General features: G+C 35.4%; 1 protein-coding gene across 1 annotated transcript in view; it reads left to right on the top strand.

Annotated features, from left to right (window-relative positions):
- LOC129005620 (metal cation symporter ZIP14-like) overlaps window positions 1-24,487 on the top strand; it is a 53,727-nt gene that overhangs the window by 10,054 nt on the left and 19,186 nt on the right. Inside the window, exons 3-6 of the mRNA XM_054434572.1 lie at window positions 1,094-1,263; window positions 2,861-2,986; window positions 6,361-6,477; window positions 23,336-23,549. Of these exons, the coding sequence (XP_054290547.1) occupies window positions 1,094-1,263; window positions 2,861-2,986; window positions 6,361-6,477; window positions 23,336-23,549 (627 nt within the window). The remainder of the gene's footprint in view (window positions 1-1,093; window positions 1,264-2,860; window positions 2,987-6,360; window positions 6,478-23,335; window positions 23,550-24,487) is intronic.

Here is a 24,487-nt window from a genome sequence, read left to right as displayed (position 1 = left end):
ATTAATTAGTCATATTATGTTTTTTTTACCACTTTAAGTGTAAAAAACTTGATTTCTATTATTATATTTGATTAAATTGCAACCCCTACATGTATTTAGTTTACTTTGGAAAGTATGATGATCAAGGTTATGACCACAGTATTTATTGTATTTTACAAAATCCGTGAATAGTATTTGGACTGGGCACGGAGATATTTGTTTATCTGAGTCAAGCTAGACTTCATTGAAAGACACAATTAGCGCTTTGTCAACAGAATGATAGGAATGACACAGATGCCATCTAGTCGCTCACTGATTACTTGAGTCAAATTAGCCTTTGTGACCGACCTCAAATCTTGCTACACTACAATTCCTTGTTATTGATAATTTGTATGTACCCAATGAATTTATATGGGACAAAAAAATACACTCGGTTGGCAATAAAATTATATCTAGTAAGAATAATAGCAATCTAGTCTATGAATACTTGATCTTGCTAATATTTATACTGTAACTGATCTTTGAATTAGACATAATCTGTCATTCTATTTTCAAATCATAAATACACATTGTTTAGTTCAAATTAAAGGAACCTTTTAAAAAGCCAATCACATTTTGAATATCATGACATATACTCATTTTTTTGTTTTTGATTTAAACTCACATTTTATTAAAAGTATTGGATTTGTTTGTTAATATAATTTTAGTATTTAAAAAAATCCCTTAGCATATTCCTTTGTAACGGGTGAGCCAAAAAACATGACAGTTTTCAAGATGAAATTATTCCAGAACAAAATATAGTTTATAACTGCAAATACAACTAACATATTTACATGATTTTTTAATGTTATTTATAGTGGATGATTTGATTTGATTTGAATATTAGAGAGCGCTTATGCACCCCCTTTTGCTTGGTGCCCTACGCGACCGCGTACTTTGCTTACCCCTTTAACCACTTTCATGTTCTCTGTATCAGGTCACTCTGTTCTTTACTGATCTGTCAGACAAAGTCCAGATGCCTAAGAAGGAACTAATGCCTATATAGGTGTGCAATTGCAAGGTTAGAAATGCTCTTGAGTGTATTTTGATAAACTAATGGCTGATACTTTTGCAGTATGGGGTCTTGGACTGATGTTTGTAACTGCTATCAGCTTATGTTCTCTACTCGGAGTCAGTGTTCTGCCACTCATGCAGAAGGCTTTCTACAAGCAGATGTTAACAGCTCTCATAGGTCTGGCTGTAGGCTCCCTCACCTCCAGTTCGCTGTTCCACCTTATCCCACAGGTACACTAAAACTGTTTAACCTCACCCCATGTAACCAAAACCCAGATTAGCTGAAACTATGGTAAAAAATTCCAGTAAATTGGAAAATTATCTAGGCAACAGGAATCGTCCGTCGCACAGATAGTTGGCTCGACTTGCTTTGGAATGTAATGGATAAGACAACGACAACGAGCTATAAAAGCAGGAGGTTCTGTATGACTGTATACTGATGATACCAATATTATAGTTACAGTGGAATCCCAGGAAAAAATTGAGCTTAATTGAACATTTTAAAATCTTTTGTCACTTGGTAAATTTTCAAGCAGTAAAAATCTGTTAATTAATTCCAATAAATATTTTTTTTATCATTCAATACAAAACAGACTAAATTAAAATTACAACCACACATTCGTCTAGATGGTTTAAAAATTATTTATGTAAACCACACAAAATTCCTTGGATTAATATTTGACAAGAATTTGAGTTAAAATGAGCATGTAGCATGTAGCATGGTGGTCAATCAAATGTCAATTGGCCTATACACTTTGAAACAAATGTATTATGGTGTTGAAGATGGGAAAATCGTAGCTAAACAAGTTTTTACTGCAAACAAATATTATTTTTATTTTACAAAAGTATAATACTTGTAAAAAACTATGGAAGCAGTAAATATTTAATGAATTAATACATTTCCCGGTTAGTAGAAAATACTTAAGAAAAAGTAAAAGAAATTAAAAACTTTCTTTGGTAATGTGTGTTTCTTTAAAAATCCTCGTCCAGTGGTTAGTTTAGAAGTCATTTTAAACACACTTCACAAATATTTTACATTTTGCCCCTAGCACATTAGTTTTTTTAAGGTTTTACACTAAATTTGGTCTTGGTGTCTTTTGTACCAAGGCAGACGGTGCACTGCGCCTTTTTACGAGAAGGCTAGATCAATGGACTCTATGGTTGGACATTTCCATCTAATTGGTTTACAGATAGGCCTACTAAGTTTTTTGGCAAACTTTCAATACCATCAAAACTATAAATAATAAAGTTATAAAGTTATTTATACTAATTATGATGATAAAACTGAGACACTACTACACGCACAGGGGTACACTAGACCCCCCAATGAACACGCTACTGGTAACAAAAACATGCGCGTGGGGGTATGCTAGACCCAGGGTGGTGATAAGAGGTCAATGACTCGGTCTAGACTAACAACCCTGCAGCCAGATGATAGCATTTTATGCTTGTTTAGGCAGCTACTGTTATGCTCACCAGGGTTGCCACCATACTAGTAAAATTATGACAAAATTACCATACGTAGGGGTATGTATACCCCCGCACGCGCCTTTAAGGGTGAAAACATCCAATGAAAATTTGGCCAAATTGTAATACTGATAGGTGAACTCGACATGTATCCATCATTTAAGTCATTACTCATGATCTTGGTCGCCAGAAAAAAATCATATCATTGTCAGTGAACCAGGTAATTAACCTTTTTACTGGTGTAAAAAGACCCAGAGGCAAGAATCTCAGATTAATTTTCGTTTAGTAATTGATTAGTTGTGCTCTGTCCGGTAAAAGATTGTTTGATTAATTGTTGATTGTCTACTTTGTTCAATTGCAGGCTTTGAACCTGATGGATGGGGACGTGGGGCACAGTTATTTGAGGATATCTCTCATGATGTGGTCTGGAATTTGGGTCTTCTTCATGATTGAACGAATCATGAAAGTCATCAATGATGAGCGAGCTGTAAGTTGACTGTTTTGTTATCATTATGTTATCATATCTTTTACAAGGGGTTGTTTTTTAAGGTTCCTACATATAGTTATGTACTTACGACTTTGCTAAGTATAGTAACAACTTATTGGTAGCACCACCTGCTTGGGAAGTTATATCACATGAATTTTCTCCTACATCAACTAAATCTGAGGTTTTGGATGCTGATAATCTAAATAACTATTTTATTGAATGTGTTAATGAGCTAGAAAACAAAATTCCTCTCACCAACACACCTGCGCATGAGTTGTTGGGGACTCCCCCTATAGGACAATTACATTTCCAATGGAGGGAGGTATCATGGCAAGAGGTTAACAATGTTGTAGCTAACTTTTCCAATTCAAAAACTATGGATCATTACTGGTTTTCAAATTACAGCATCAAACAAATAATTCATTTCATAAGTGAACCTCTGGCTTTTTGTATTAATCAATGTCTGAAAATTGGTTATTTCTCTGACCTTCTCAAAATTTCTAAAATTACTCCAGTATATAAAAAAGGCGATAAAAATCTTCCTAGTAATTATCGTCCTATTTCAATAGTGCCAATCTTTTCCAAAATTTTTGAATGTCTCATGCATAAACAAATTAATGAATATTTTGAAAACAACAATTTATTGACAAATTCACAGTTTGGATTCCGTGAGGGTAAATCAACAACTGCAGCTGTCTTAGAAGTAGTTAATAAATCTTTAAATGCATTTGAAAATAAAGAAACTGTTTCATTAACTTTATTTGATCTTACAAAAGCATTTGACTCTGTACCTTTTAATATTTTATTCAAAAAACTTGAATTTTACGGTATTACAGGTGAAACTTTAAACATTTTAAGATCCTATTTAACCAATAGAAAACAGTATGTATCTGTTGGAGGCAGTCATTCTGACTTAAGATTGGTTGAAGTAGGTGTTCCACAGGGCTCAGTTTTGAGACCCTTCTTGTTTTTAATCTCCATAAACGACCTGCCGAAGAATGTTGATGTAGACACTGTTGTGTATGCTGATGACACAACTTTGATTGCAACACATAGGGATATCCATGAGCTTGATTTAATTACTAATGAATCAATAACGTCAGCACTAATTTGGTTTTCCTCAAATAAATTGATGTGTAATCAAGAAAAAACACAGAGGATTCTTTTGAGTCTATCCCCACTTGATAATGAATTAAAATCAGTAAAATTGTTAGGATTCCAAATTGATTCAAAATTAAATTGGCAAGAACACATAGAAATCACATGTAAAAAAATTTCCAGAGTAAATTATCTAATTTGGAAACTCAGAGATTTTGTTAGTAATGAATACCTTCAGACTACTTATTTTGGTTTTTTTCAATCGCATATTTCTTACGGGATTATACTTTGGGGACACTCCCCCCACACCCATGAAATTCTTTTATTGCAAAAAAAAGTTATACGAACAATCTGTGGGGTTGGCCCTGTGGATAGCTGTAGACTTCTTTTTATAAACCTTAAAATTTTGACTGTAGTAAATTTGTATATTTTTCACATACTCCTCTACACTAAAGCTAATCTACATCAATTCACTTGTAGAGATAGTATACACTCTTACAATACAAGAGGCAAATCCAATCTAGAAATCCCTGCCCATAGATTGGCCAAAACACATAACTGCCATAAAATAAATTGTATACGGTTTTTTAATAAATTAGGTCTGGCAGCCAAACTGGTTCCTTTTAATAGGTTTAAGTCAAAAATGTTTGAGTGGCTCATCAAAAATCCATTTTATTGTATAACAGAATATTTACTTTCTAATGTTGATATTGATTTTTAATATAGAACCCACTACTGTATTTTTTATAGTTTTTATAGTTTTAGTTTTGACTATGTCTATTCCTTGTAAAAGGTCAATGACAATAAAGTTCTTGATTCTTGATAAAGTTCTTGATTCTTGATTCTTGATTCACCTTATGCTCAGTTTCACTGTACATGTACTTACGATAAGTTATGTACGACTCAATAAAAGAATACATAGAGGAGCACACATACACAAAACATAAAACATAAACACACGAAACCTGAACATAGAAAACACTGAAAAAGGAAGAAAGTTGACGACTCCCCGATCAAACGATTGTGGCGAGGACACCGGAAGGAAGTAATAAGTAAGTAAGTTACGTAGTCCGTTTGTGCGTCGCAATGAGGCGGCTTGCTGCTTACTGGCATCATTTGTGAACAGAATCATGCCACTTGTAACTCTGTAGCTGATGTACATACGCTTTGCCGTGTGTCTATAAAATTTAAAAAATCTATTGAATCTTCTGCTGCATGCAAGATAAGGTCATTGATAAGTTTTTTTTAATACAAGAAACATATCCGATGCCGACATTTATCACCACATGATTCAACTTTATGACACTAGTGCAATGAGTAAGGGTAAGTGCGAAAATGGATGAGGTTGAAAATGGCCAAAAAAAGTCTATTTTGGAGGAAATATTTTTGGTAGTATTGACTATTGAGACTTTTCAGAGAAGACCAAAAAGAAATAGGATAGCGAGTGTTTTGAATTTATTGATGTGTTGCGTTGCGAGGAATAAATGTATGAAATTTGAGTTAAATTGTTACTGGAGACAAAATATAGTTATCTCATATCAAATCAAAATCCTTTATTTCGTATAAAAATAAAATAGACAATATTTACAAAATGTAATATATGCAATAGAAATAGGTTTTAAAATTTATAACTAAAAATAAATGAAATTAATCCCTCATGGGATAACCCGTGCGTGGGAGTGAGTCGTATGATGTTTGATTAGAAAAAATTGAGAAGGTTTGATAACAAAAAAAAAACAATCAGGTACTTCTAATAATTACAGAGCGGGCTAGACTCCAAAGCGCCAGCGAAGTCATGACATCACACCTGAATCTAAGAAAAAGTTCATGGAATAATGGCATTCAACCTCCTCCTCAATTTCCAAGCCAAAGCCTCTCCAAGGACGACCAGAGCGTTCTTCATCATAGATATTTGCCCATATAAATAGATTGATATTGTATTCTTTAATCTGACAGAATCATGATCCCTTATGTGCCAGATTGATCATAAAATAAGTACAAACTTTCAAAAATTATATTTAACAATATTTCACCTCATAAATAAAATTGAAATAAAGTAAAGTGTAACCCTCCATGAACTAAAATGTTGTATTTTTTGCTCTTTTCTCAAAATCCTCCTACAAGGTTTTCTTGTTTGTGAATTTCACATTTTTTTAGAGTGAAACTGAGCAAAAGGTGGTGCTACCAATAAGTTGTTACTATACTTAGCAGAGTTGTATGAATAATTATTTGTTGTTAAACTCCTGTTGTGTATTACCGATTTATATTTGTCGCAGAGACGCAGCAAGAAGGAGCCCGGTAGCACTGCTTTACGTAGCCCTGATCTCCCATCAGACAATCCCATCTACGAGTGCCAAGAGCAAGCCATCAAAGCTTCATTTGGTCATCAACAGGTTAGGACCAACTTAATAAATCTTGTTTCCCTAATGTTTCCCTAACCTAACCTAACCTAATGTTCAATACCTTGCCTCCACCTTGTATATAATTTAAATAACTTAAATACTATTGTTACGTTTAATTTATATTCTAAATGGGTTTTTATTACCTGTCAGGCTGTCTTGCATGTTAGGTAATCAAAACCCATTATTACAAATTCGGGGCTATCACAATGAATTATAATAATTTATAAATTTATATTCTTAGTAATGACCATACTAACCTCAGAGAATGTTTCTTTTCAATTCAACAAAACAAACAGAATTTATCTTAAACTCTACGTCATAACATTGAATTGCATTTTGAAAATAAGACTTGTCACAAGTCAACTTCGGACAGTAGAACTCTTAGCTGAATCGTTGATTATCCTCGATAACCTCAACTCGAATTATTTTCAATTTTCTGAATGTGATTCGGTCTCAATTAACTTTGATAGTTGGAGCTCTACTGAAGGCTATAAGGCATTATTACACATTCATTATACACAAAAGCTTAGCCTAAAAAAGGATGAGGATTGAAAGCTCAGCTCAATAAAATATCTCAGGCTTGCATACCTCTACTACTCAAAATTAAGTTTTCCTTCATTTTAGGAGCATTATACCATTGTACTTATTTACTTTTTTGATTTATTACATTTTTAGCATTTATTGTATTAATATTTCTTTTCGACCTTTTAGTGCCATAACAGCTAAAGACTTTTTAAGAAGATTGCAAATGTAAGAAATGTTAGAGTGAGTTTTTAAGGGTGGTTCTTTATTAATTGTTTGGTGGTGGTGGTGATATACTTGTGGTGGATAAATGGGAAGGGAGCTGGTCTAGCGGTGGAGCACAGGACTTCGGTCCCCAGGGTCTTGGGTTCAAATTCTGCCAATCACCAATGGATTTTACTTGTGTGATAATGCCGTAACCTCTCGGCCTAGCCTGAAGTAATGTGAAAAGAAAAACAATTTGGGCTAGAGCCTAGTTAAAACAAATGGTGGTGGAATAAACATTCCTGCTTTAACACGTTCGCGGCGGCATGGGAGCGATCGCTCCCATACGGAACCCTAATGCCATCCTGGTGGGTGCGATCGCTCCAAAACTGCAATGCAGTACGAAATGATTTATTTTTAAGCCAGGATTAGAGCTAGAACCTTGAAACCTCGCACAGCACTGCTTGATAGTATACTGTATTTTGTTGTGGTGTAGGTTGGTAGTAAATTTCCTTGTAAAATCCCCGTCTGGCAATCTCAAAATTCTACTTTTGTCCCGTCTTTTTCCCTCCATTTGGCAATACAATTCCAATGGGACCGGCTACGTTACAAGCATTGCTGCTATCTGTTGGTGTTTAGCAAACTACGTCGACTCTCGTTGTAAAGTAGGACATCCTCGCACGTTATTTGCTATTTGTCAGACCGAAATTGGAAAGCCAATCACGCGCGGCAATCGGATTTGTTCGATGCTGAGGGCTGACTTTTGATTATAAAACCCAAGGTTATTTTTTAATACAGTAGACTTCCTCTTATTTGGACTCCTCAGGACCGAGGCCAGTCCGGATAACGGTTTTAAACCGACGTCCCCAAAAACTCGTTAATACGGACCGTTTAAATGCTTACTGTGTACAGTATTTGACTTAAATTTAGAAGAGCGTATTTAGACACGTGATCACTGGTCTCAAATCTTTCCCACGAGAAAAGACGTTTCAGTACCGCCCACTTCCTGCCGATCTAGTCCGGTTAAACCGATGTGCTGATAAAAATTGTCCGGTTGAGAGTTGTCATTTCTACCGAGTGTAGTCTGGTTAAACCGATGTCCGGTTAAAAGGTGTCTGTATAAGAGGGAGTCTACTGTAGTTTTTTCCTCAAACATATTTTTAGCTTTAAGGTGATGTTAGTGGTGTTTAGCCACATAAGATTTTGTCATTGGTCCATCCATTGTCCTACTTTTTCTATAAACTGAAGTCAATATTTTTAAATGCCAGCGTTGTCTAGTACACTAAATTTTTACCTCTAAATAGCTAAAAGAACCTCATATAAAAACTTAGTATCTTTTCCTCCTCTCTTATTCAACAGTAGACACTCGCTAATCCGGACTTTGGCAGTGCCAGGTTACTGAATATCTTTTTAAAACAGCCTTTACTGTGGGACTAGCGAAATTGCCGCTAATTTTAGAGCTTTTGCCGATCGCTTCCTGCGTGTGCTAATCCCTTCCGACATCTACCATTCGCTTCCCACTCTACCAATCACTACCGACCTCTACCGATCACCCTCGACTCTGATAAACACAGGAATATGGCTTAAGACAGGATTTTTAAAATGTGTTAGACCTTTGAGTCCGATGCAGGATTATTAAAAGTGCCGGACCCTTGGATGCCGTTTTAGCAGGCTTTTACGGTATGTTAACAGTGTATGCTTGCTTGGAAATACCGAAAATTACCTCTCTAATTGATTGAGCGGAGCGAGCGAAGCTCTTTGAGATCGGAACTTATGCAAACTATGTAATCAATTAACTCAATAACGGCTGAACATATTGAATCCAAACTTACCAGGGGTATTTCGACAAATATTTTTGATGTTTCGAAACAAACAAATTCCAATTTGATGATACCTGTACAATTTAAGACAGACATAAAATTTGCAATGTTTAACATGAGTCTTTATCTTATCTTATCTAACAGGGGCAGGTCGAGACCTTAAAGCACTTCATCCGAAATCGAATTATTGCGCACCCCAGATACTTAATTGCTTTCTTGTTGACCTACAAGTTGAGGCGCCCAATGAATGCCTGTAGCTTCCCAATTAGTTCATCCTCAGGAAGATATCTACCTCTAGCCATATTTCCAAGAGTTATCGATCTAGCGTCAGAGAGCTCGTTACAATCAAAGAGTAAGTGATCAGCTGTCTCTTCTGACCTACCACAGTACCTACAGATCGGTTCACCATCATATAAGCCCATCCGTTGTAGATGTTTCCTGAATCTTCCATGACCAGTTATCAGTTCAACAATTAATTTAATTCTTCGTCTGTCTAGTCTCAAGAGGTCACAGGCAACCTTTTTGGAAGGCCTAAACAGAGTAAGCTTGCTGACCCTAAGAAGGGGAACATCGACCCAGCGTTTGCGATGCTTTTCCTTGGCCCATTACGCAATCGCAGAACATACACTGTTTCGTGAGATGCCACAGAAGAGTTGTGGGCCTAACAATGATGTCGCAGAGGCAGTATTTGCCAATCTGTCTGCAGCTTCATTTCCTTTAATGCCTGAGTGTCCTGGTACCCAGCAAAGCGTAAGGTCATTTCTCCTACCCAACTCAGACACAGAAGCAAGACAATCCCACACGAGCCTGGAGTTGAATTCGTAAGAGTTTAATGCTTTTAAGGTCGCTTGACTATCAGTAAAGATATTGATTGTTTTGTCTCTGATATCTTTGTTAAGATGTTCTTGAGCACAAACTAGAATGGCAGTGACCTCCGCTTGAAAGACAGTTGGGTACACCCCCATTGGAAGACAAATACCAGTGCCTCCATTCATCCAATGCACACCTGCTCCAGTGCCCCCATTTTTGATCTTAGAACCATCAGTATAGCATTCTAAGTCACCTGTGGGTATGGGTCCTTTTCCGCCAGACCAATCCTTCCTATCTGGTATTAGTACTTTGAAAGGCTTTCCAAAGGAGTATTTTTTGGACATGTGATCTGAAGGTAAGTCCAATTCATCATTATGTACCACCTGAACAATTTTGGAGTGCCCTTTATTGTTTCCTGAGGCTATCCATAAGTTTTCGCATCTAAGGCGTTGGGCTGTTTTACTTGCTACCACCTTAATATAAATGTCAATAGGTAGCATGTCAAGCAGACAGTCAAGTGCCGCTCCAGGACAGCTACTTACTGCCCCAGTTATCATAATAAGAGCAAGCCTCTGAACTCCTGCTAAAGCTTCAGCTGCTAAAGCTATAGTTGATTCCATCTTTGGCCACCACACAAGCGAACCATATGTAAGGGCGGGTCGAACAACAGATACATACAGCCAGTGCATAAGTTTAGGCTGTAACCCCCATCAAATCAAATCAAATCAAATCAAATCATCTTTATTCAAACTGTACATACATACATGAATAGAGTCACAGAAATAAGAACTAACAAGTACATTATGTTTCTTATTTTAACATTATTTTATTTACATACATGGCTAAATCTATGCAATACAATCCTTTATTATGCTGTGTATTTATGAATGTAGTTAAAACATTTTTTACTCTTTTGGTTAGTTAGTCCTACATAACAAAAGGCTAAAGACAAATTTATTAAATTCGCTCACCAGTCACTAGATCTTGCAATTTGTATTTTTTTCTTCTTTATCATTGAAATCGTTTTTGTAAATATATACCTACAACCAGCTCTAGTTTGCTGGTAGCAAATAAGCTTGATTATAGGATGGATTAATAGAGCTATAAAAAGAAATCTTCTATAGAATAACAAGTTTTATCTTGGAGATATTTTCTTACTAATTTCCTAAATCCCTTTGTGTGTATATTAGTTTTCAGATTTGATGGTAATTTATTAAGAAATTTACATCCGATTTGTGTTGCTTTCTTTGAGAAAAAAGTGAGGTTATGCCGGGGTATATCTATTTGATCTCTGTTTCTTGTGTTATATACGTGTATATCTTTGCGAAACACATACTTATGAATGTTATTTTTGGCAGAGATAATGCATTCTAAAATATACTGGTCATAGACAGTTAGTATATCTAATTGTGAAAAGTGGTTTCTTACAGATGTTTTAGGTTCCAGGTTTAACATTATTCGCAAAGCCTTTTTTTGAAGTTTAAGTATTTTATCTAGGTTTTGTGCACTAGTGCCCCCATAGATTGCTAGACCATATGACAGATGTGAGTGTATATGAGCAAAATAAATACATTTTAGTGTTTCTAGATTACATAAAAATGACATTCTTTTTAAGGCGTATAATCCTGAAGAAATCTTTTTTACTAAATAAAGAACATGAAGATCCCAATTCAAATGGTTATCCACAATTAAACCTAAGAATTTTGTGAATTTTATTGTCTCTACTTGACTTTGCTCTATTGATATGGACAATTCCGGATTGTCTTTATTTTGCACTGTTGAGAAGAACATTTTATTTGTTTTTCCATGATTTAAAAATAAACTGTTTTCTGAGAAATAGGATTGAAAACATTTTAATTGTTCATTACACACAATTTCAAGATCATTATAAGATTTAGATGATGTTATTAAATTTGAATCGTCAGCATACAGAACTAACTTGCTATTGCTACCTTTAAAGCTTTTTAATATAGAGGGCATTCCTTGCACATAGCACAAGAATAACAAAGGCCCAAGAATAGAGCCTTGTGGAACTCCATGTTTGATGTTTATCATTTTTGAGTTATGTTTTAAGATTTTACCAGTTGTTTCAGACACAATCTCAACATACTGTCTTCTATTAGAGAGATATGATTCAAACCAATTTATATAACGATTTGTTATACCCAGATTTTGCAATTTATTTAAAAGTATTTTGTGTGATATACTGTCGAAAGCTTTTGTAAGGTCCATAAAAATACCAACTACTTTGTTTCCTTTATCAACTGCGTCAATTATAGTGTCTGTAAAATCCATTAAAGCAGTAGTTATGGACTTGCCTTTTCGAAAACCATGTTGCTCATCATCAAAGAAATCGTTATTTACTAAATGATCCACAACACGGTTGTACATTACTCTTTCATATATTTTAGATATGGAAGTCAACAAGGACACAGGTCGATAATTTTTTACCTCAGATTTTTCCCCTGTCTTGAAAATTGGAATCACTTTAGCAATTTTTAAACTGTCAGGAAAAACTCCAGTTATTAAAGAGCAGTTAATTATGTGTACAATAGGTTTTAAAATAGATTTTCTGACATATTTAATTAATTTTAGTGGAACCTCGTCATGACCACAAGATAGTTTATTTTTAAAAGATAAAATTATTTTACTTATTTCATTTTCATTTACTGGGCTACAACGAAATGGCTTTGTTATTGCATTTTTGGGTAGGTTAGTTCCTGTAGCTGAGTGTGAATTTAATGCTGTTTTTTGTATCAATGTTTCAATGGCTCCAATAAAATGATTATTAAAAGTGTTTGAGATGGTTAAGGGATCATTTATAATATTATTCTCCTTTTTCAGAACAGTGATTGAACTATTAGACTTATTTGCATTTATTCCTGTTTCCTTATTTATTATTTCCCAAGTTTTCTTAGAAATATTGTCAGAGTTTTTAATTTTTCCATCATAAAAGCTTTTCTTCTGTCTTATTAACTTATTTTTATAATCTTTGTTTCTCTGCTTACAAATATGTAGAAGCTCATTATCACCTGTACATCTGGCTTGTTTTTTTAATTCCGCTATTTCATTTTTTTCATGTATCAGATTTGAATCCATCCAGTCATTTTTGTTGTTTGAAAACCTTTTTACGCACTTTTTAGGGAAAACTAAATTAAAATTATATTGAAATATGTTGTCAAACACTGTAAACTTATCTTCTACATTGGCGATATACAAAGGTAACCAGTTTTCATTATGCAACAACGTGTTAAAAACATTCATATTCCTTTCTGAGAAATCTCTCCTCTCAATATACTTAAAATTAATTTTTAACTTATGGTCTACGGGCACATTTACTTCTAAAACCTGGCCATCATGATCGGAAAGAGCAGTTATTATTCCTGTTACATTTGTTTGAGATTTATCTAAGTTAGTAATAAAATTATCTATTGCAGTTGCTGAATTGGGAGTTATTCTAGTAGGAAAATCAACCAAATAATGAAAGCCATTCGCATAAAGAATATTTTTAAAATCTTTAACCTCTGCTTTTGAACTCAAAACATCAAAATTAAAATCTCCAGCTACTATAAAGTTGGTTTCATCCTTCAAATCAAGTAAAATTTCTAATAGCCTATCTAATCTAGATAGAAATTCAACATTTTGCATTTGAGGTTTTCTATAAATTCCTACAAGTACAAATTTAAAATTGTTCACCTTATATTTTGCTATACAACATTCAAAAAGTTTATCCTCTGTCAAATCGTCTATTTTTTGTAGGTTCAATGATTTAGCTTTCAAACCCACCTCTGACAATATCACCACTCCTCCCCCAGATGTGGTTGTTCTACTGTATTCTGAAGTTACTGAAAATTTGTTTAAATTAAATCTCTCCATTTCACATTTTGTCATATTATGTTCAGTTAATACTATTATATTAGGTTTAATTTCTTCTAGAACGATCTCTAAAGATTCCTTTCGGGAATCCAAATGTTGAATATTTTGGTGAAAGATTTGTAAAAAATTTGAGAATTTAGAATTTTTGTCAGATGAATTTAAATTTTTAGACCTATTATGAATTTTTGAGCTCAGGTCAGATTGATGACATTGGTCAGTTGTGAGTTTAAATTACATGATTGGGTCTGGTGAGGTTTTTCCGACTGACTATTACTATTGCTGTTGTTATCAAAAATACCCTTATTCAAACTATTATTATGGTTTTTTTCTAAGTTAGAGCTATTTACAGACATTTCTTTCAAAGCTTCCCCCTCCTGCGCACATGACACTGGACTGACCATGATTTTATCACCACACACATTATTACACGGCAGGTTACTCTTGGCAATGTTGGAGAAGATGTCTCGCAGGTGATGTATGAAGTCTGGGTGGGACAGGCCTCCTCGCAGTTTTCTGCTGGAACGTTCATCGCATGTGACTATTTGAATGACTGCTCCTGTGATCTGCTGAAATTCTTCCAGCTTAGCTGCGAAGTGTTGTACTGGTACCTCATCACGTACACATCCCATTGGGGAGCAAAATAGGTATTTTAGTCCTTTTGTCCTGAAATCTTCACATAAGTCATTGAATGCTAAATCATAGTCTTTTAAGTTTGGTTTGCCGTTGTAAACAGACTTGGTTACCAACCCATATACTGTAGTTCCTCCACTGATTTTCTGGCATGTCAAATGGTTACTCAGGCGGTCGGAAGCTAAAGGTTTCCCAAATTGTTCTTTAAAGGCTTGCGCTACACCTGCACTCATTTGTTTGTTGCAATTTAGATCTGCTGAAATGCAATGACTAAATGCTACGAGAGAATTGTCTTTAAATTTAGAGAAAAAATCCCTCATGTCAGCTTCAATAACATGAATTCCTTCAAGTGGTAGGTTGGCAGTCAGGTGGTCTCTTTCAAAACAATTCTTTTTTTCTTTTGCATATTCATCTTGCTGTTGTGTTGGTGCCTGTGTAGAGAAATGTGTAGGGTGCAAAATGGTACTATTTTGTTCACTAGAGTTCTGGATATGATCAGAGAGCAAATTTTCCACCTTATTTATAATTTTCTCTTCTTTGTTTTCGTCCATCTTTGCTCTTCTTCGCCTCTGATTGGAATTATTTAAAATTGCTGCTGAGATTGCCTTGCAGAGTTTGACTTTCCCAGATCTATTAAAGTGCAATCCATGCCTAGTGTGATCCTTAATATTCAATTTAAAATTGTTAACAGGTATTATGTTGTCATTAGTTGTTGTGAGCTGTTGGATGTGTTTATTAACACTTTTATTGATTCCAATTATGGTCCCGTTCAGTGCTGGTCTGTCAAATCTTTTCGGTATGCCTGGAACTAAGATATTTGTTTTCTTAGAGACCTCATTGATAAAAGTTAAGTCCAAATTCACAGATTGGTTGTTCTTATCTGTAATGTCATTTGTACCACCGACAACCACCACATAATCTTTAGTACTGAAGTCTTTTGACAGTTTCTCAGCATCTGAAGTGATTTCTCTCAGTGGTGCGCTAGGCTTTACTATAGATGTAACACCATAAGCACTACCCAGCTGGTCTTGAAGCAACTCTCCGCACTTGCGTCCATGACTATCAGTCAACAGCAGTACTCTATGCTTTTTCTTATGAGGAACAAATGATTTTTTTGAGAGAGACGTGGGCAGTGCTTCTGATCTAAATGGCAGCTCCGATTTATCCTCACCCACAGTTTTCAGAACGCTGAACCTGTTGGAACACTTAAGGGTTTCATTTTGCTTTAGTTTAGTGGCTTTAGGACCTTTATCTACTAATACCCAGTTATTTTCCGGGATTTGGCAGTTGCTTGCTTGTGTACTCAGTGAAACCTTATGTTGTGTCAATAAAGATTTCACCAGCTGTTCAGAAACGCTATTTCTGTTTGCCAAAAGATAAGCAATTTGAGATCTTTTTGTAACTAGTTCCACTGCAGTAAAATGTGTAGGAAATTTGAGGTTGGTTAGATTGACTGTTGTATTGCCACCATAAAGTAGATGACCAATGACAAGGTCAGTAATCGCAAGAATGAAAACACCGCAGTCGTAGCTATTTTGTTGTTGGGGTGACTGCTTTACTACTAATAGATCAGCTTTCTCTCCTGGAGTGTGATACAGAAAATTGTAGAACTTATTTGCAAGAGTCTGTGCAGATTTCAGATTATAATTCTTCATAGAGTCATAGTGAAAAAACTTGGCATTATTTTTATCAAAAACTAAGAGGCTCCAATGTGATCCACATTTCAATGGTTCTGTTGTTTCATTGTTTGTTATGTCCATTACATCTGTACTATCATTAACAGGAATAAAAATATATTTGGCTTGCTTGATATTCAGTGGTTCCAAAACAAATTGATAATCTTCCAACATTTTTACGGCCTGGCAGATAACAGGGTTTAAGCACATTATTTCATTGCTTTTTATTATACGGTTACTTAACAGTTCATAATACTGTCTAATTACATCGTCAACTATCCAGTTAGGTCCCAATAAGCTCACAACATTTCCAGTGCCTATTTTTTCTTGAGTCTCATTGATGTCAATTTTGTGTTTCTCTGTTGTCATATCAGCCACGATTATTGGGGACTGTAGATTTGAGCAAATTATCGGACTGCTCGTTGCTGGCATTGTTGAGAGTGAAAGTGACGTGGTGTCAAATTCAATATTGCTTTTTTCTAGAGTGGTGTAAGAATTATTTTGATTTTGTGATTTATTGAAACTAGTTTCAATTTCTTTTAGAGCTTGTATGTAATCTTTATTTTTTCTCTTACCAAAGCGTGATTTATTTTCTATAAATAAACAAATGTCAATTTCTTTGACTGTAGCTGTTTCTTTGGTTCCATAAAAGTACACCTCATATTTAGGTAACTTATTGCTGGTATCTATGTTTTTTATCAGAGCAGGCCAGGGTGAATGTCCTCTGACCTTAGCAAATACTTTATCACCTTTATGGAATTTGTGCTCCATTATAATAACTATTGTCCCTGCATTGTTAAATATACCAGTACCCCAAAATATTATAAGTTATATGGTTCAATTCAGTTTTACAATAAGCAAACCAAATATCCATATATTTTAACCATATATTTAGTTCTCTAGAAATCAAATATTATAACATAAAAGAGACATAATCAATTTACAAAAACGAAGCGCACTTAAAATAGTTGTAGGGTGATAGGGTTATATTTTTATTTTACCAAAGTAAATTATTGTAAATTGTTCCTTTCCTTAAAATTCTCTTAAATAAAAAATAAGAGGTCAATAGGTTTACACAGACTCAGGAATATTGCCTGCTAATTGACAAAATATGCCCACTGATAAGAGATAAGACCTTTTAGTTCTGTTTCACTGTTGGCCTAGGCACAATGACCTTGCAGTTTATGTTGATTTCTCTGCCTATCTTTTAGTAAGTTGATAATCTCAGTTACAGTGGTTCACTTAATATTCACTGGAGACAGTTAAGTGCACTTTTTGTTTATAGCTGTTATATCATACATGTAGATTATTTACCTAAATTTCATTGTAGGTTATGTGGTGTTATTTGCATGCTTCTAAAGAAAACTTTTCACTAAAAAATGCAGTCTATCCATTCAATTTGCAATAAATTGGTAAGACTTGATTATACAACACAAATTTTAAAATAAAACCTCTTTAAAACTTAGAAAAATAACAATTTTTAGGATCACAAACAGTCAGTGCTGTATCATGTTAACCTCACTTTGTTCAAACTCATGTGCCACTTACCATCCGCCTGCATGCCATAAGGGACCATTTGCCACGCTCAATGACTTTTTGAAGATGTGGTCCCCAGTGAAGTGATCTGTCCAAAATTACACCAAGATACTTCACCTGATTCTGCAGCTCTATTACAGTACCCTGCAGTCTTAGTGGGCCGATCCCATCCAGTTTCCTCCTTCTTGTGAAGGGTACCATTACAACTTTCCTGGGATTTATAGAGAGCCCAACTTCCTGGCATGAGTCTTATGAGTTGCCATGTTGGTTACGAGATAACAACGTAGATGTAAACAAAGAATTTTAGCGTATGCGACTCAACATTCTGTACCCACGGTCACCTCAGCTTGCACATGCACATATGGCCTATTTACAAAAGACAGTACAAAAGAAAAGGTGTCCGATGAATACCATTAAGCGTTGATTAACAATACACCGATTCGCATAATTTCTGGCGGCCTTACTGAATTATTCCAAGCAGATTATTTCTTTTAACACGTTCGCGGCGTCATGGGAGCGATCGCTCCCATACGGAACCCTAATGCCATCCTGGTGGGTGCGATCGCTCCCAAGCTACAATGCAGTACGAAATGATTTATTTTTAAGCCAGGATTAGAGCTAGAAACTTGAAACCTCGCACAGCACTGCTCAATAGTATACTGTATTTTGTTGTGGTGTTGGTTGGTAGTAAATCTTCCCGTAAATCCCCGTCTGGCAATCTCAAAATTCTACTTTTGTCCCGTCTTTTCCCCTCCATTTGGCAATACAATTCCAATGGGACCGGCTACGTTACAAGCAGTGCTGCTATCTGTTGGTGTTTAGCGAACTACGTCGACTCTCGTTGTAAAGCAGGACATCCTCGCACGTTATTTGCTATTTGTCAGCCCGAAATTGGAAAGCCAATCACACGCGGCAATCGGGTTTGTTCGATGCTGAGGGCTGCGCCGGACCTGGGATACGCCCGCCATTTGACGTGCCGCCGTGAACGTGTTAATTGTTGTTATTAGTTTTGTGGTAATATATTAGTCCGGAGTGTGGTAACTGTTTATAACGATTAGATTAAGGTATCTGTTATCCTAAAATGCTATGGGAAGGGAGGGAAACAGGTCCGCGACGTAGGAAGTCGTGAAGGAAGCAGTAAAGGTAAGCGGTCCGGAGTGTGGGAACTGTTTATGACGATTAGATTAAGGTATATATACAATCCTAAAATGTAGGGATGGACGAGATTGGATTTTTAGTTTCGAGACGAGACGAGACGAGATTTTTTATTTCTCATAAAATTTCGAGACGAGATCGAGACGGGATTTCCCTTCTCATACACAACGAGAAATGCACGTTCGGAATTGTTACCTGATTTTGTAACATTGTTAGATGACTGTTTAAATACAAAAATAATGATAATAGGCAAGAATATTTACAATCTTTTATTAAAAAACATCAGCATAACATTTTTTTATTAATCACGCCTAAATTATTAAAAATGCCTACGATTAGGAAACATAGTGATATCAGTTAGGATAGAGTTCAACTTATCCTAAAATAAAATAAATCATAAAATAAAATATTAATTTTTATAAAATAGTTACTTGTTTTGACTTTTTTTATAGTAATAAAACATCCTCACACTGCTAACACTTAACAAAACTTCTCAAATGTTATTAAAATAATTAAAGTAATATTTACATTTGAAGAATTAATTAAATAAGAACGCCTTCGCAAAGGAAACGCAACTACAACACGCTCCTGTATTGCGGGTATTGCATTGACTTTCTGCAGGCGTTTTTAATTTTTTTTTTTTTTTTTTTTTTTTTTTTTTTTTATTCTCGTCTCGATAAAAATCTCGGCCAAAAATAAATCTCGTCTCGTGTAACGAGATTTAAAATTTCCCGAAAATTTCCCGAAATTTCGAGACTTGACCATCCCTACTAAAATGCTATGGGAAGGGAGGGAAACAGGTCCACGACGTAGGAATGGTGAAGGAAGTAGTAAAGGTGAGTAGTCCGGAGTGTGGGAAATGTTTATGACGATTAGATTAAGGTATCTACAATCCTAAAATGCTATGGGAAGGGAGGAAAACAGGTCCGCGGCGAAGGAAGTGGTGAAGGAAGTAGTAAAGGCAAGTAGTCCGGAGTGTGGGAACTATTAATGACGATTAGATTAAGGTATCTGTTATCCTAAAATGCTATGGGAAGGGAGGAAAACAGGTCCGCAGCGTAGGAAGTGGTGAAGGAAGTAGTAAAGGCGAGTAGTCCGGAGTGTGGGAACTATTAATGACGATTAGGTTAAGGTATCTGTTATCCTAAAATGCTATGGGAAGGGAGGGAAACAGGTCCGCGACGTAGGAAGACGTGAAGGAAGCAGTAAAGGTGAGCGGTCCGGAGTGTGGGAACTGTTTATGACGATTAGATTAAGGTATCTACAATCTTAAAATGCTATGGGAAGGGAGGGAAACATGGTCCGCGACGAAGGAAGTGGTGAAGGAAGTAGTAAAGGTGAGTAGTCCGGAGTGTGGGAACTGTTTATGACGATTTGATTAAGGTATCTACAATTCTAAAATGCTATGGGAAGGGAGGGAAACAGGTCCGCGGCGTAGGAAGTGGTGAAGGAAGTACTAAAGGCGAGTAGTCCGGAGTGTGGGAACTGTCTAACTGTGACGATTAGATTAAGGTATCTCAGGTATCTGTTATCCTAAAATGCTTTGGGAAGGGAGGGAAACTTGTCCGTGACGTAGGAAGTCGTGATGGAAGCAGTTAAGGTGAGCGGTCCGGAGTGTGGGGACTGTTTATGACGATTAGATTTAGGTATCCACAATTTTAAAATGCTATGGGAAGGAAGGGAAATAGGTCCGCGGCGTAGGAAGTTGCGAAGGAAGTAGTAAAGGCGAGTAGTCCGGATTGTGGGAACTGTTAACGACGATTAGATTAAGGTATCCACAATCTTAAAATGCTATGGGAAGGGAGGAAAACACGTCCGAAACGTAGGAAGTGGTAAAGGAAGTAGTCAAGGCGAGCAGTCCGGAGTGTGGGAACTGTTTATAAGGATTAGTTTAAGGTATCTGCAATCTTAAAATGCAATGGGAAGGGAGGGAAACAGGTCCGCGACGTAGGAAGAGGTGAAGGAAGTAGTAAAGGCGAGCATTGTGAGTCTGGGAACTGGAAAACAATTGTAACAGTTCGATTTCTGTATCTGAAATTGAAATACTTAAATGCTATGAGATGGGATGGAAAGATGTCCAAGAGATAGGAAATGGTTAAAGAATTAGTAAATGCTAGCATCGCAGAGTGTGGGAACCGTTTGTGGCAGTTAGATTAATGTATCTGTAATACTTAAATGCTATGAGAAGGGAAGGAAACAATGACGCAGGAAATGGTGAAGGAAGTAGTAAAGGCTGGCATCGCAGAGTGGGGGAATGATTTTCCCCGAGCAAAGCTCGGTCTCCAGGTACTTAGTTTATAAACAGTAAAAGAGAGTATTCAAATTGAAAACTATAGAAACTGTATTTCCGAAACTGTATTTTCAAATATTATTAACGGTAGCCTATCCTATATAAATACAGTGATTTGCTGGGCTTGCACACTAAAGTCCAGTTGCGACTACAATAAATAAATAATTACCTAGGATTTTATAGAAGTCCACTTTAACTATGTCGTGTAAATAATTGGTTAGGCTTGTACAGTTACGATTTCAATGCGTGTAGGCCTAATGCATAGACTGCTAGGCCTATACAGAAGTTCAGTTAGCTTATTTATTGTAATTAAATATTTTACTAAACTTGTTAACTTGTGTTGTCCAATTTATAGCTTATAAGTGTGGAAATAATTTTCTCTGTGCAGATATACAGACACAGTTACAATTACACATGCCAATGTTGTAAATATATGTTCAGTAATTTATGTCTGTTTGTTTAAATGTATATATTTTTTATTTGAAAGTCTGACGCCATCAATCCCTTTTGGGTAAAAGATGAAGATAATAAGGTAATAATTACAAAAAGTAGAGCCTAGACTGCTTTGCCTGTATGGGAGTCCAGTTATAAAATAAGCGTGATATAATATTCCTATTTTTTCCGTAATACTATAAGGTGAATTATTACAGCTAACAGAACAGCATGTTGGCATTTTTATGTCAGGTTGAAAATTTAGTACAACCCAATAAATAGGCTTTACATCAACACAGTGCAGGTTCTCAAATTAAATTGCCATAGCCTAATATAAAAACGTCTTTCATATTTTATTTTAATAATTTTGCTGTACAGTAGTTTACTATGCATATACAGTATTTTACTTAATCATGCTGTAATTTAGCATGAGGAATAAATATATTCTTGTTTAATTCATCAATTCTCTATCCAGTGCCGTATTTAAAATCTAATGTATTTATTGAGTACAGTAGGCCTATTTTGGCAACGGGGCGGAGCTAGCGCAAACGTCACCAATTCAATGCCACTAGCGTCGCGGCAACCACCATCTTTTTCAGGGTATCATCAGCTCGTGAAATTAGCCACGCCTTATTTCCTGTGGTGACCATTGACTATGGTATTGCTATATACCTTCTTCTCTCATTCTGATCGCTGAGCAAAGTTTACTAATTGGCTAAATGTTTTAGTTGGAGAAAAAGAGAAGGAAGCCTAGGCCTATTACATAAATGGGAGCTAAACAAACATTAGGATATTGACAAAATAATACTTATCTTTATGCTATTACAAACACACAGTTTTACTATTACTCATATATACAAGTAAAAATCTAGACCTAATAGAAACAGCTGTCTGGATTCATATTTCCTTCAACTCTTCCAACCAACCACGAGAATTCAATTGGATTGTTGCTATGGTGACGTCATCATGTATTCAATTTGAATCATGAAAACAAATTAAAGTTATTTGTTTATATCAAAGCTTGCTTACTCCGCTCAATTGGCGGACCTGAGGCCGCATGCCTAGTAGTTTAAACATGCTTATTTGGCATTTTTTTTTTCATTTTTAGGTTGTTTTAAGTATAAAATTTGTAGGGGTGTATGACATAATTAATTGTAGACTTAAATTCTTACATTCTATGAACCAGTTTAGAAATTGATTTGATTTGATCTGTGAAATTAAACAAAAATTGGATGAAACAGGTCAAATTGATAACTGAACGATTACAATGGAATATATATATTATTCAAGTATAACATTCATATTGATTAAACATCAAATCAATAAGAAAACAGTAACCATTCAATCAGAGACGTTGAAATTGAGGTTCGAGCCATATACCAAATTTACATGTTTTTTTTTTTTTGTTGGTGTTTACCTAGCAGGGAATATTTCTGGTAAAAGGACCCAGTAATTGTTTCTGAGATTTTCCATTCTTGACTTAATTTTGCATACAATCATAACATGTATTTAGCAAGTATTTTTATTGACATTTGCTAGTTATGATTTTTGATCAATCGATGAAATCATGTTGATAAATCATAAATGTTCAAAACATCCCGAAAATATGGTGTCATGGATGTTGAGCAAAGTGTGTTTACCTTTAAACCAGTAGTTTATAGCTATATTAAGTTTAATATTTTGAAAGCGTGATGATGGATTGAAGGGTAGCCAATAATTTGGATTTTTTTCATGTCTAATTCTATTAAGTATATGAGTATTGCAGCTTATATATTTTTACAATAATATTGACGATGTAAATTACAATAATGTATTGTTTAAAGACTGAATAAATGGCCCTGAATACAATTTCACCTCATTCTTTAATTTATGATCTTTTCATAATGACATTTTTACAGAAACCAAAACATTGCCACGGTACAGATCATGTGCTGGGCTTCCAAAAGAACTCAGACAATGTGATCGCTACAGTCGCGTGGATGGTTATATTTGGAGATGGAATACACAACTTCATTGATGGACTGTCAATCGGAGCTGCGTTCAATGAGAGCATACTAACCGGGATCAGTATCAGCGTAGCTGTCATGTGTGAAGAGTTTCCTCACGAGTTGGGTGAGTTAGTGGTTGTGGAATGAAGTTACTTACATGTTGTTTTAGAGCTTTGTAAGGATCTGAATTGTCACTAAAAGGTCCTAAAAAATTTTTATTTAAAAATTGGCATTGTTTTAATAATAATTAGGGATGGGCCAATTCCGATTCTCGATACCTCGATTATGTATCGAAGTGGTATCGAAGAATTGCCGATTCTCGATACTTTGCTTCATTTTACTCGATACGATTCCGAAAAGTGAGGTTAATTATGATGCTAAACTCAACTAACGTTGAAGGTTGTAAAGAGTGGCACATCATAGTTTATTTGTAATAATCTGAAGTCAGTTAAGATAAATAATTCCAAGTTCATTATCTCACATTCGTAATAGTTTTATAATCCAAAATAGCTTGCCTTTGCATTCCACAACAATGACGTGTTCAACTGACAGTTTAGTAGAACAGAACTCTAGTTGAATGATAGAGGCTTATCACTTGCCGCCATGTTGTCAGATTGAGGGCAATGTTGCCAGATGGTACAAGCATTGAATATATAAATACATATAGGCCTAAAGTTTATATAGTCAATGGTACAAGTGTAACTCGCGTTTTCTAACTCGTGATAGGCTTTATGTACATTTCATTAGCAGCTTAAGAAGTTGATAACCTATTGGCCATACTTTATAATATCATTAACTATAAACACACTTTGTGAGTATATAACAATGGTTGATCCTTTAACCCTCTAAGTATCGCCCACCCCATATTGGGCAGGTTTTCTGATGCGTACGAGTGTCGCCCGCCCAAAATCAGGCGAGTTTGTAGGCGCTAAGCTTTGTTCGTTATTTTTATATACGCATGATCAATGCCCCAGCTTACTTATACTAATTGTCCAGGTAATTCATGGCTTCATAGTGACTATTGGAGACAGCCGTTTAGCGATGTATTTTTATCGTTATGTG

Source organism: Macrosteles quadrilineatus, unplaced genomic scaffold (assembly GCF_028750875.1).
Source record: "Macrosteles quadrilineatus isolate MER2022 unplaced genomic scaffold, UCM_ALF_1.0 Scaffold_28__1_contigs__length_1566739, whole genome shotgun sequence".
Classification (NCBI taxonomy): Eukaryota; Metazoa; Arthropoda; class Insecta; order Hemiptera; family Cicadellidae; genus Macrosteles; species Macrosteles quadrilineatus.
Note: the sequence above shows the minus strand (reverse complement) of the source record. Positions and strands in the feature narration are given on the sequence as shown.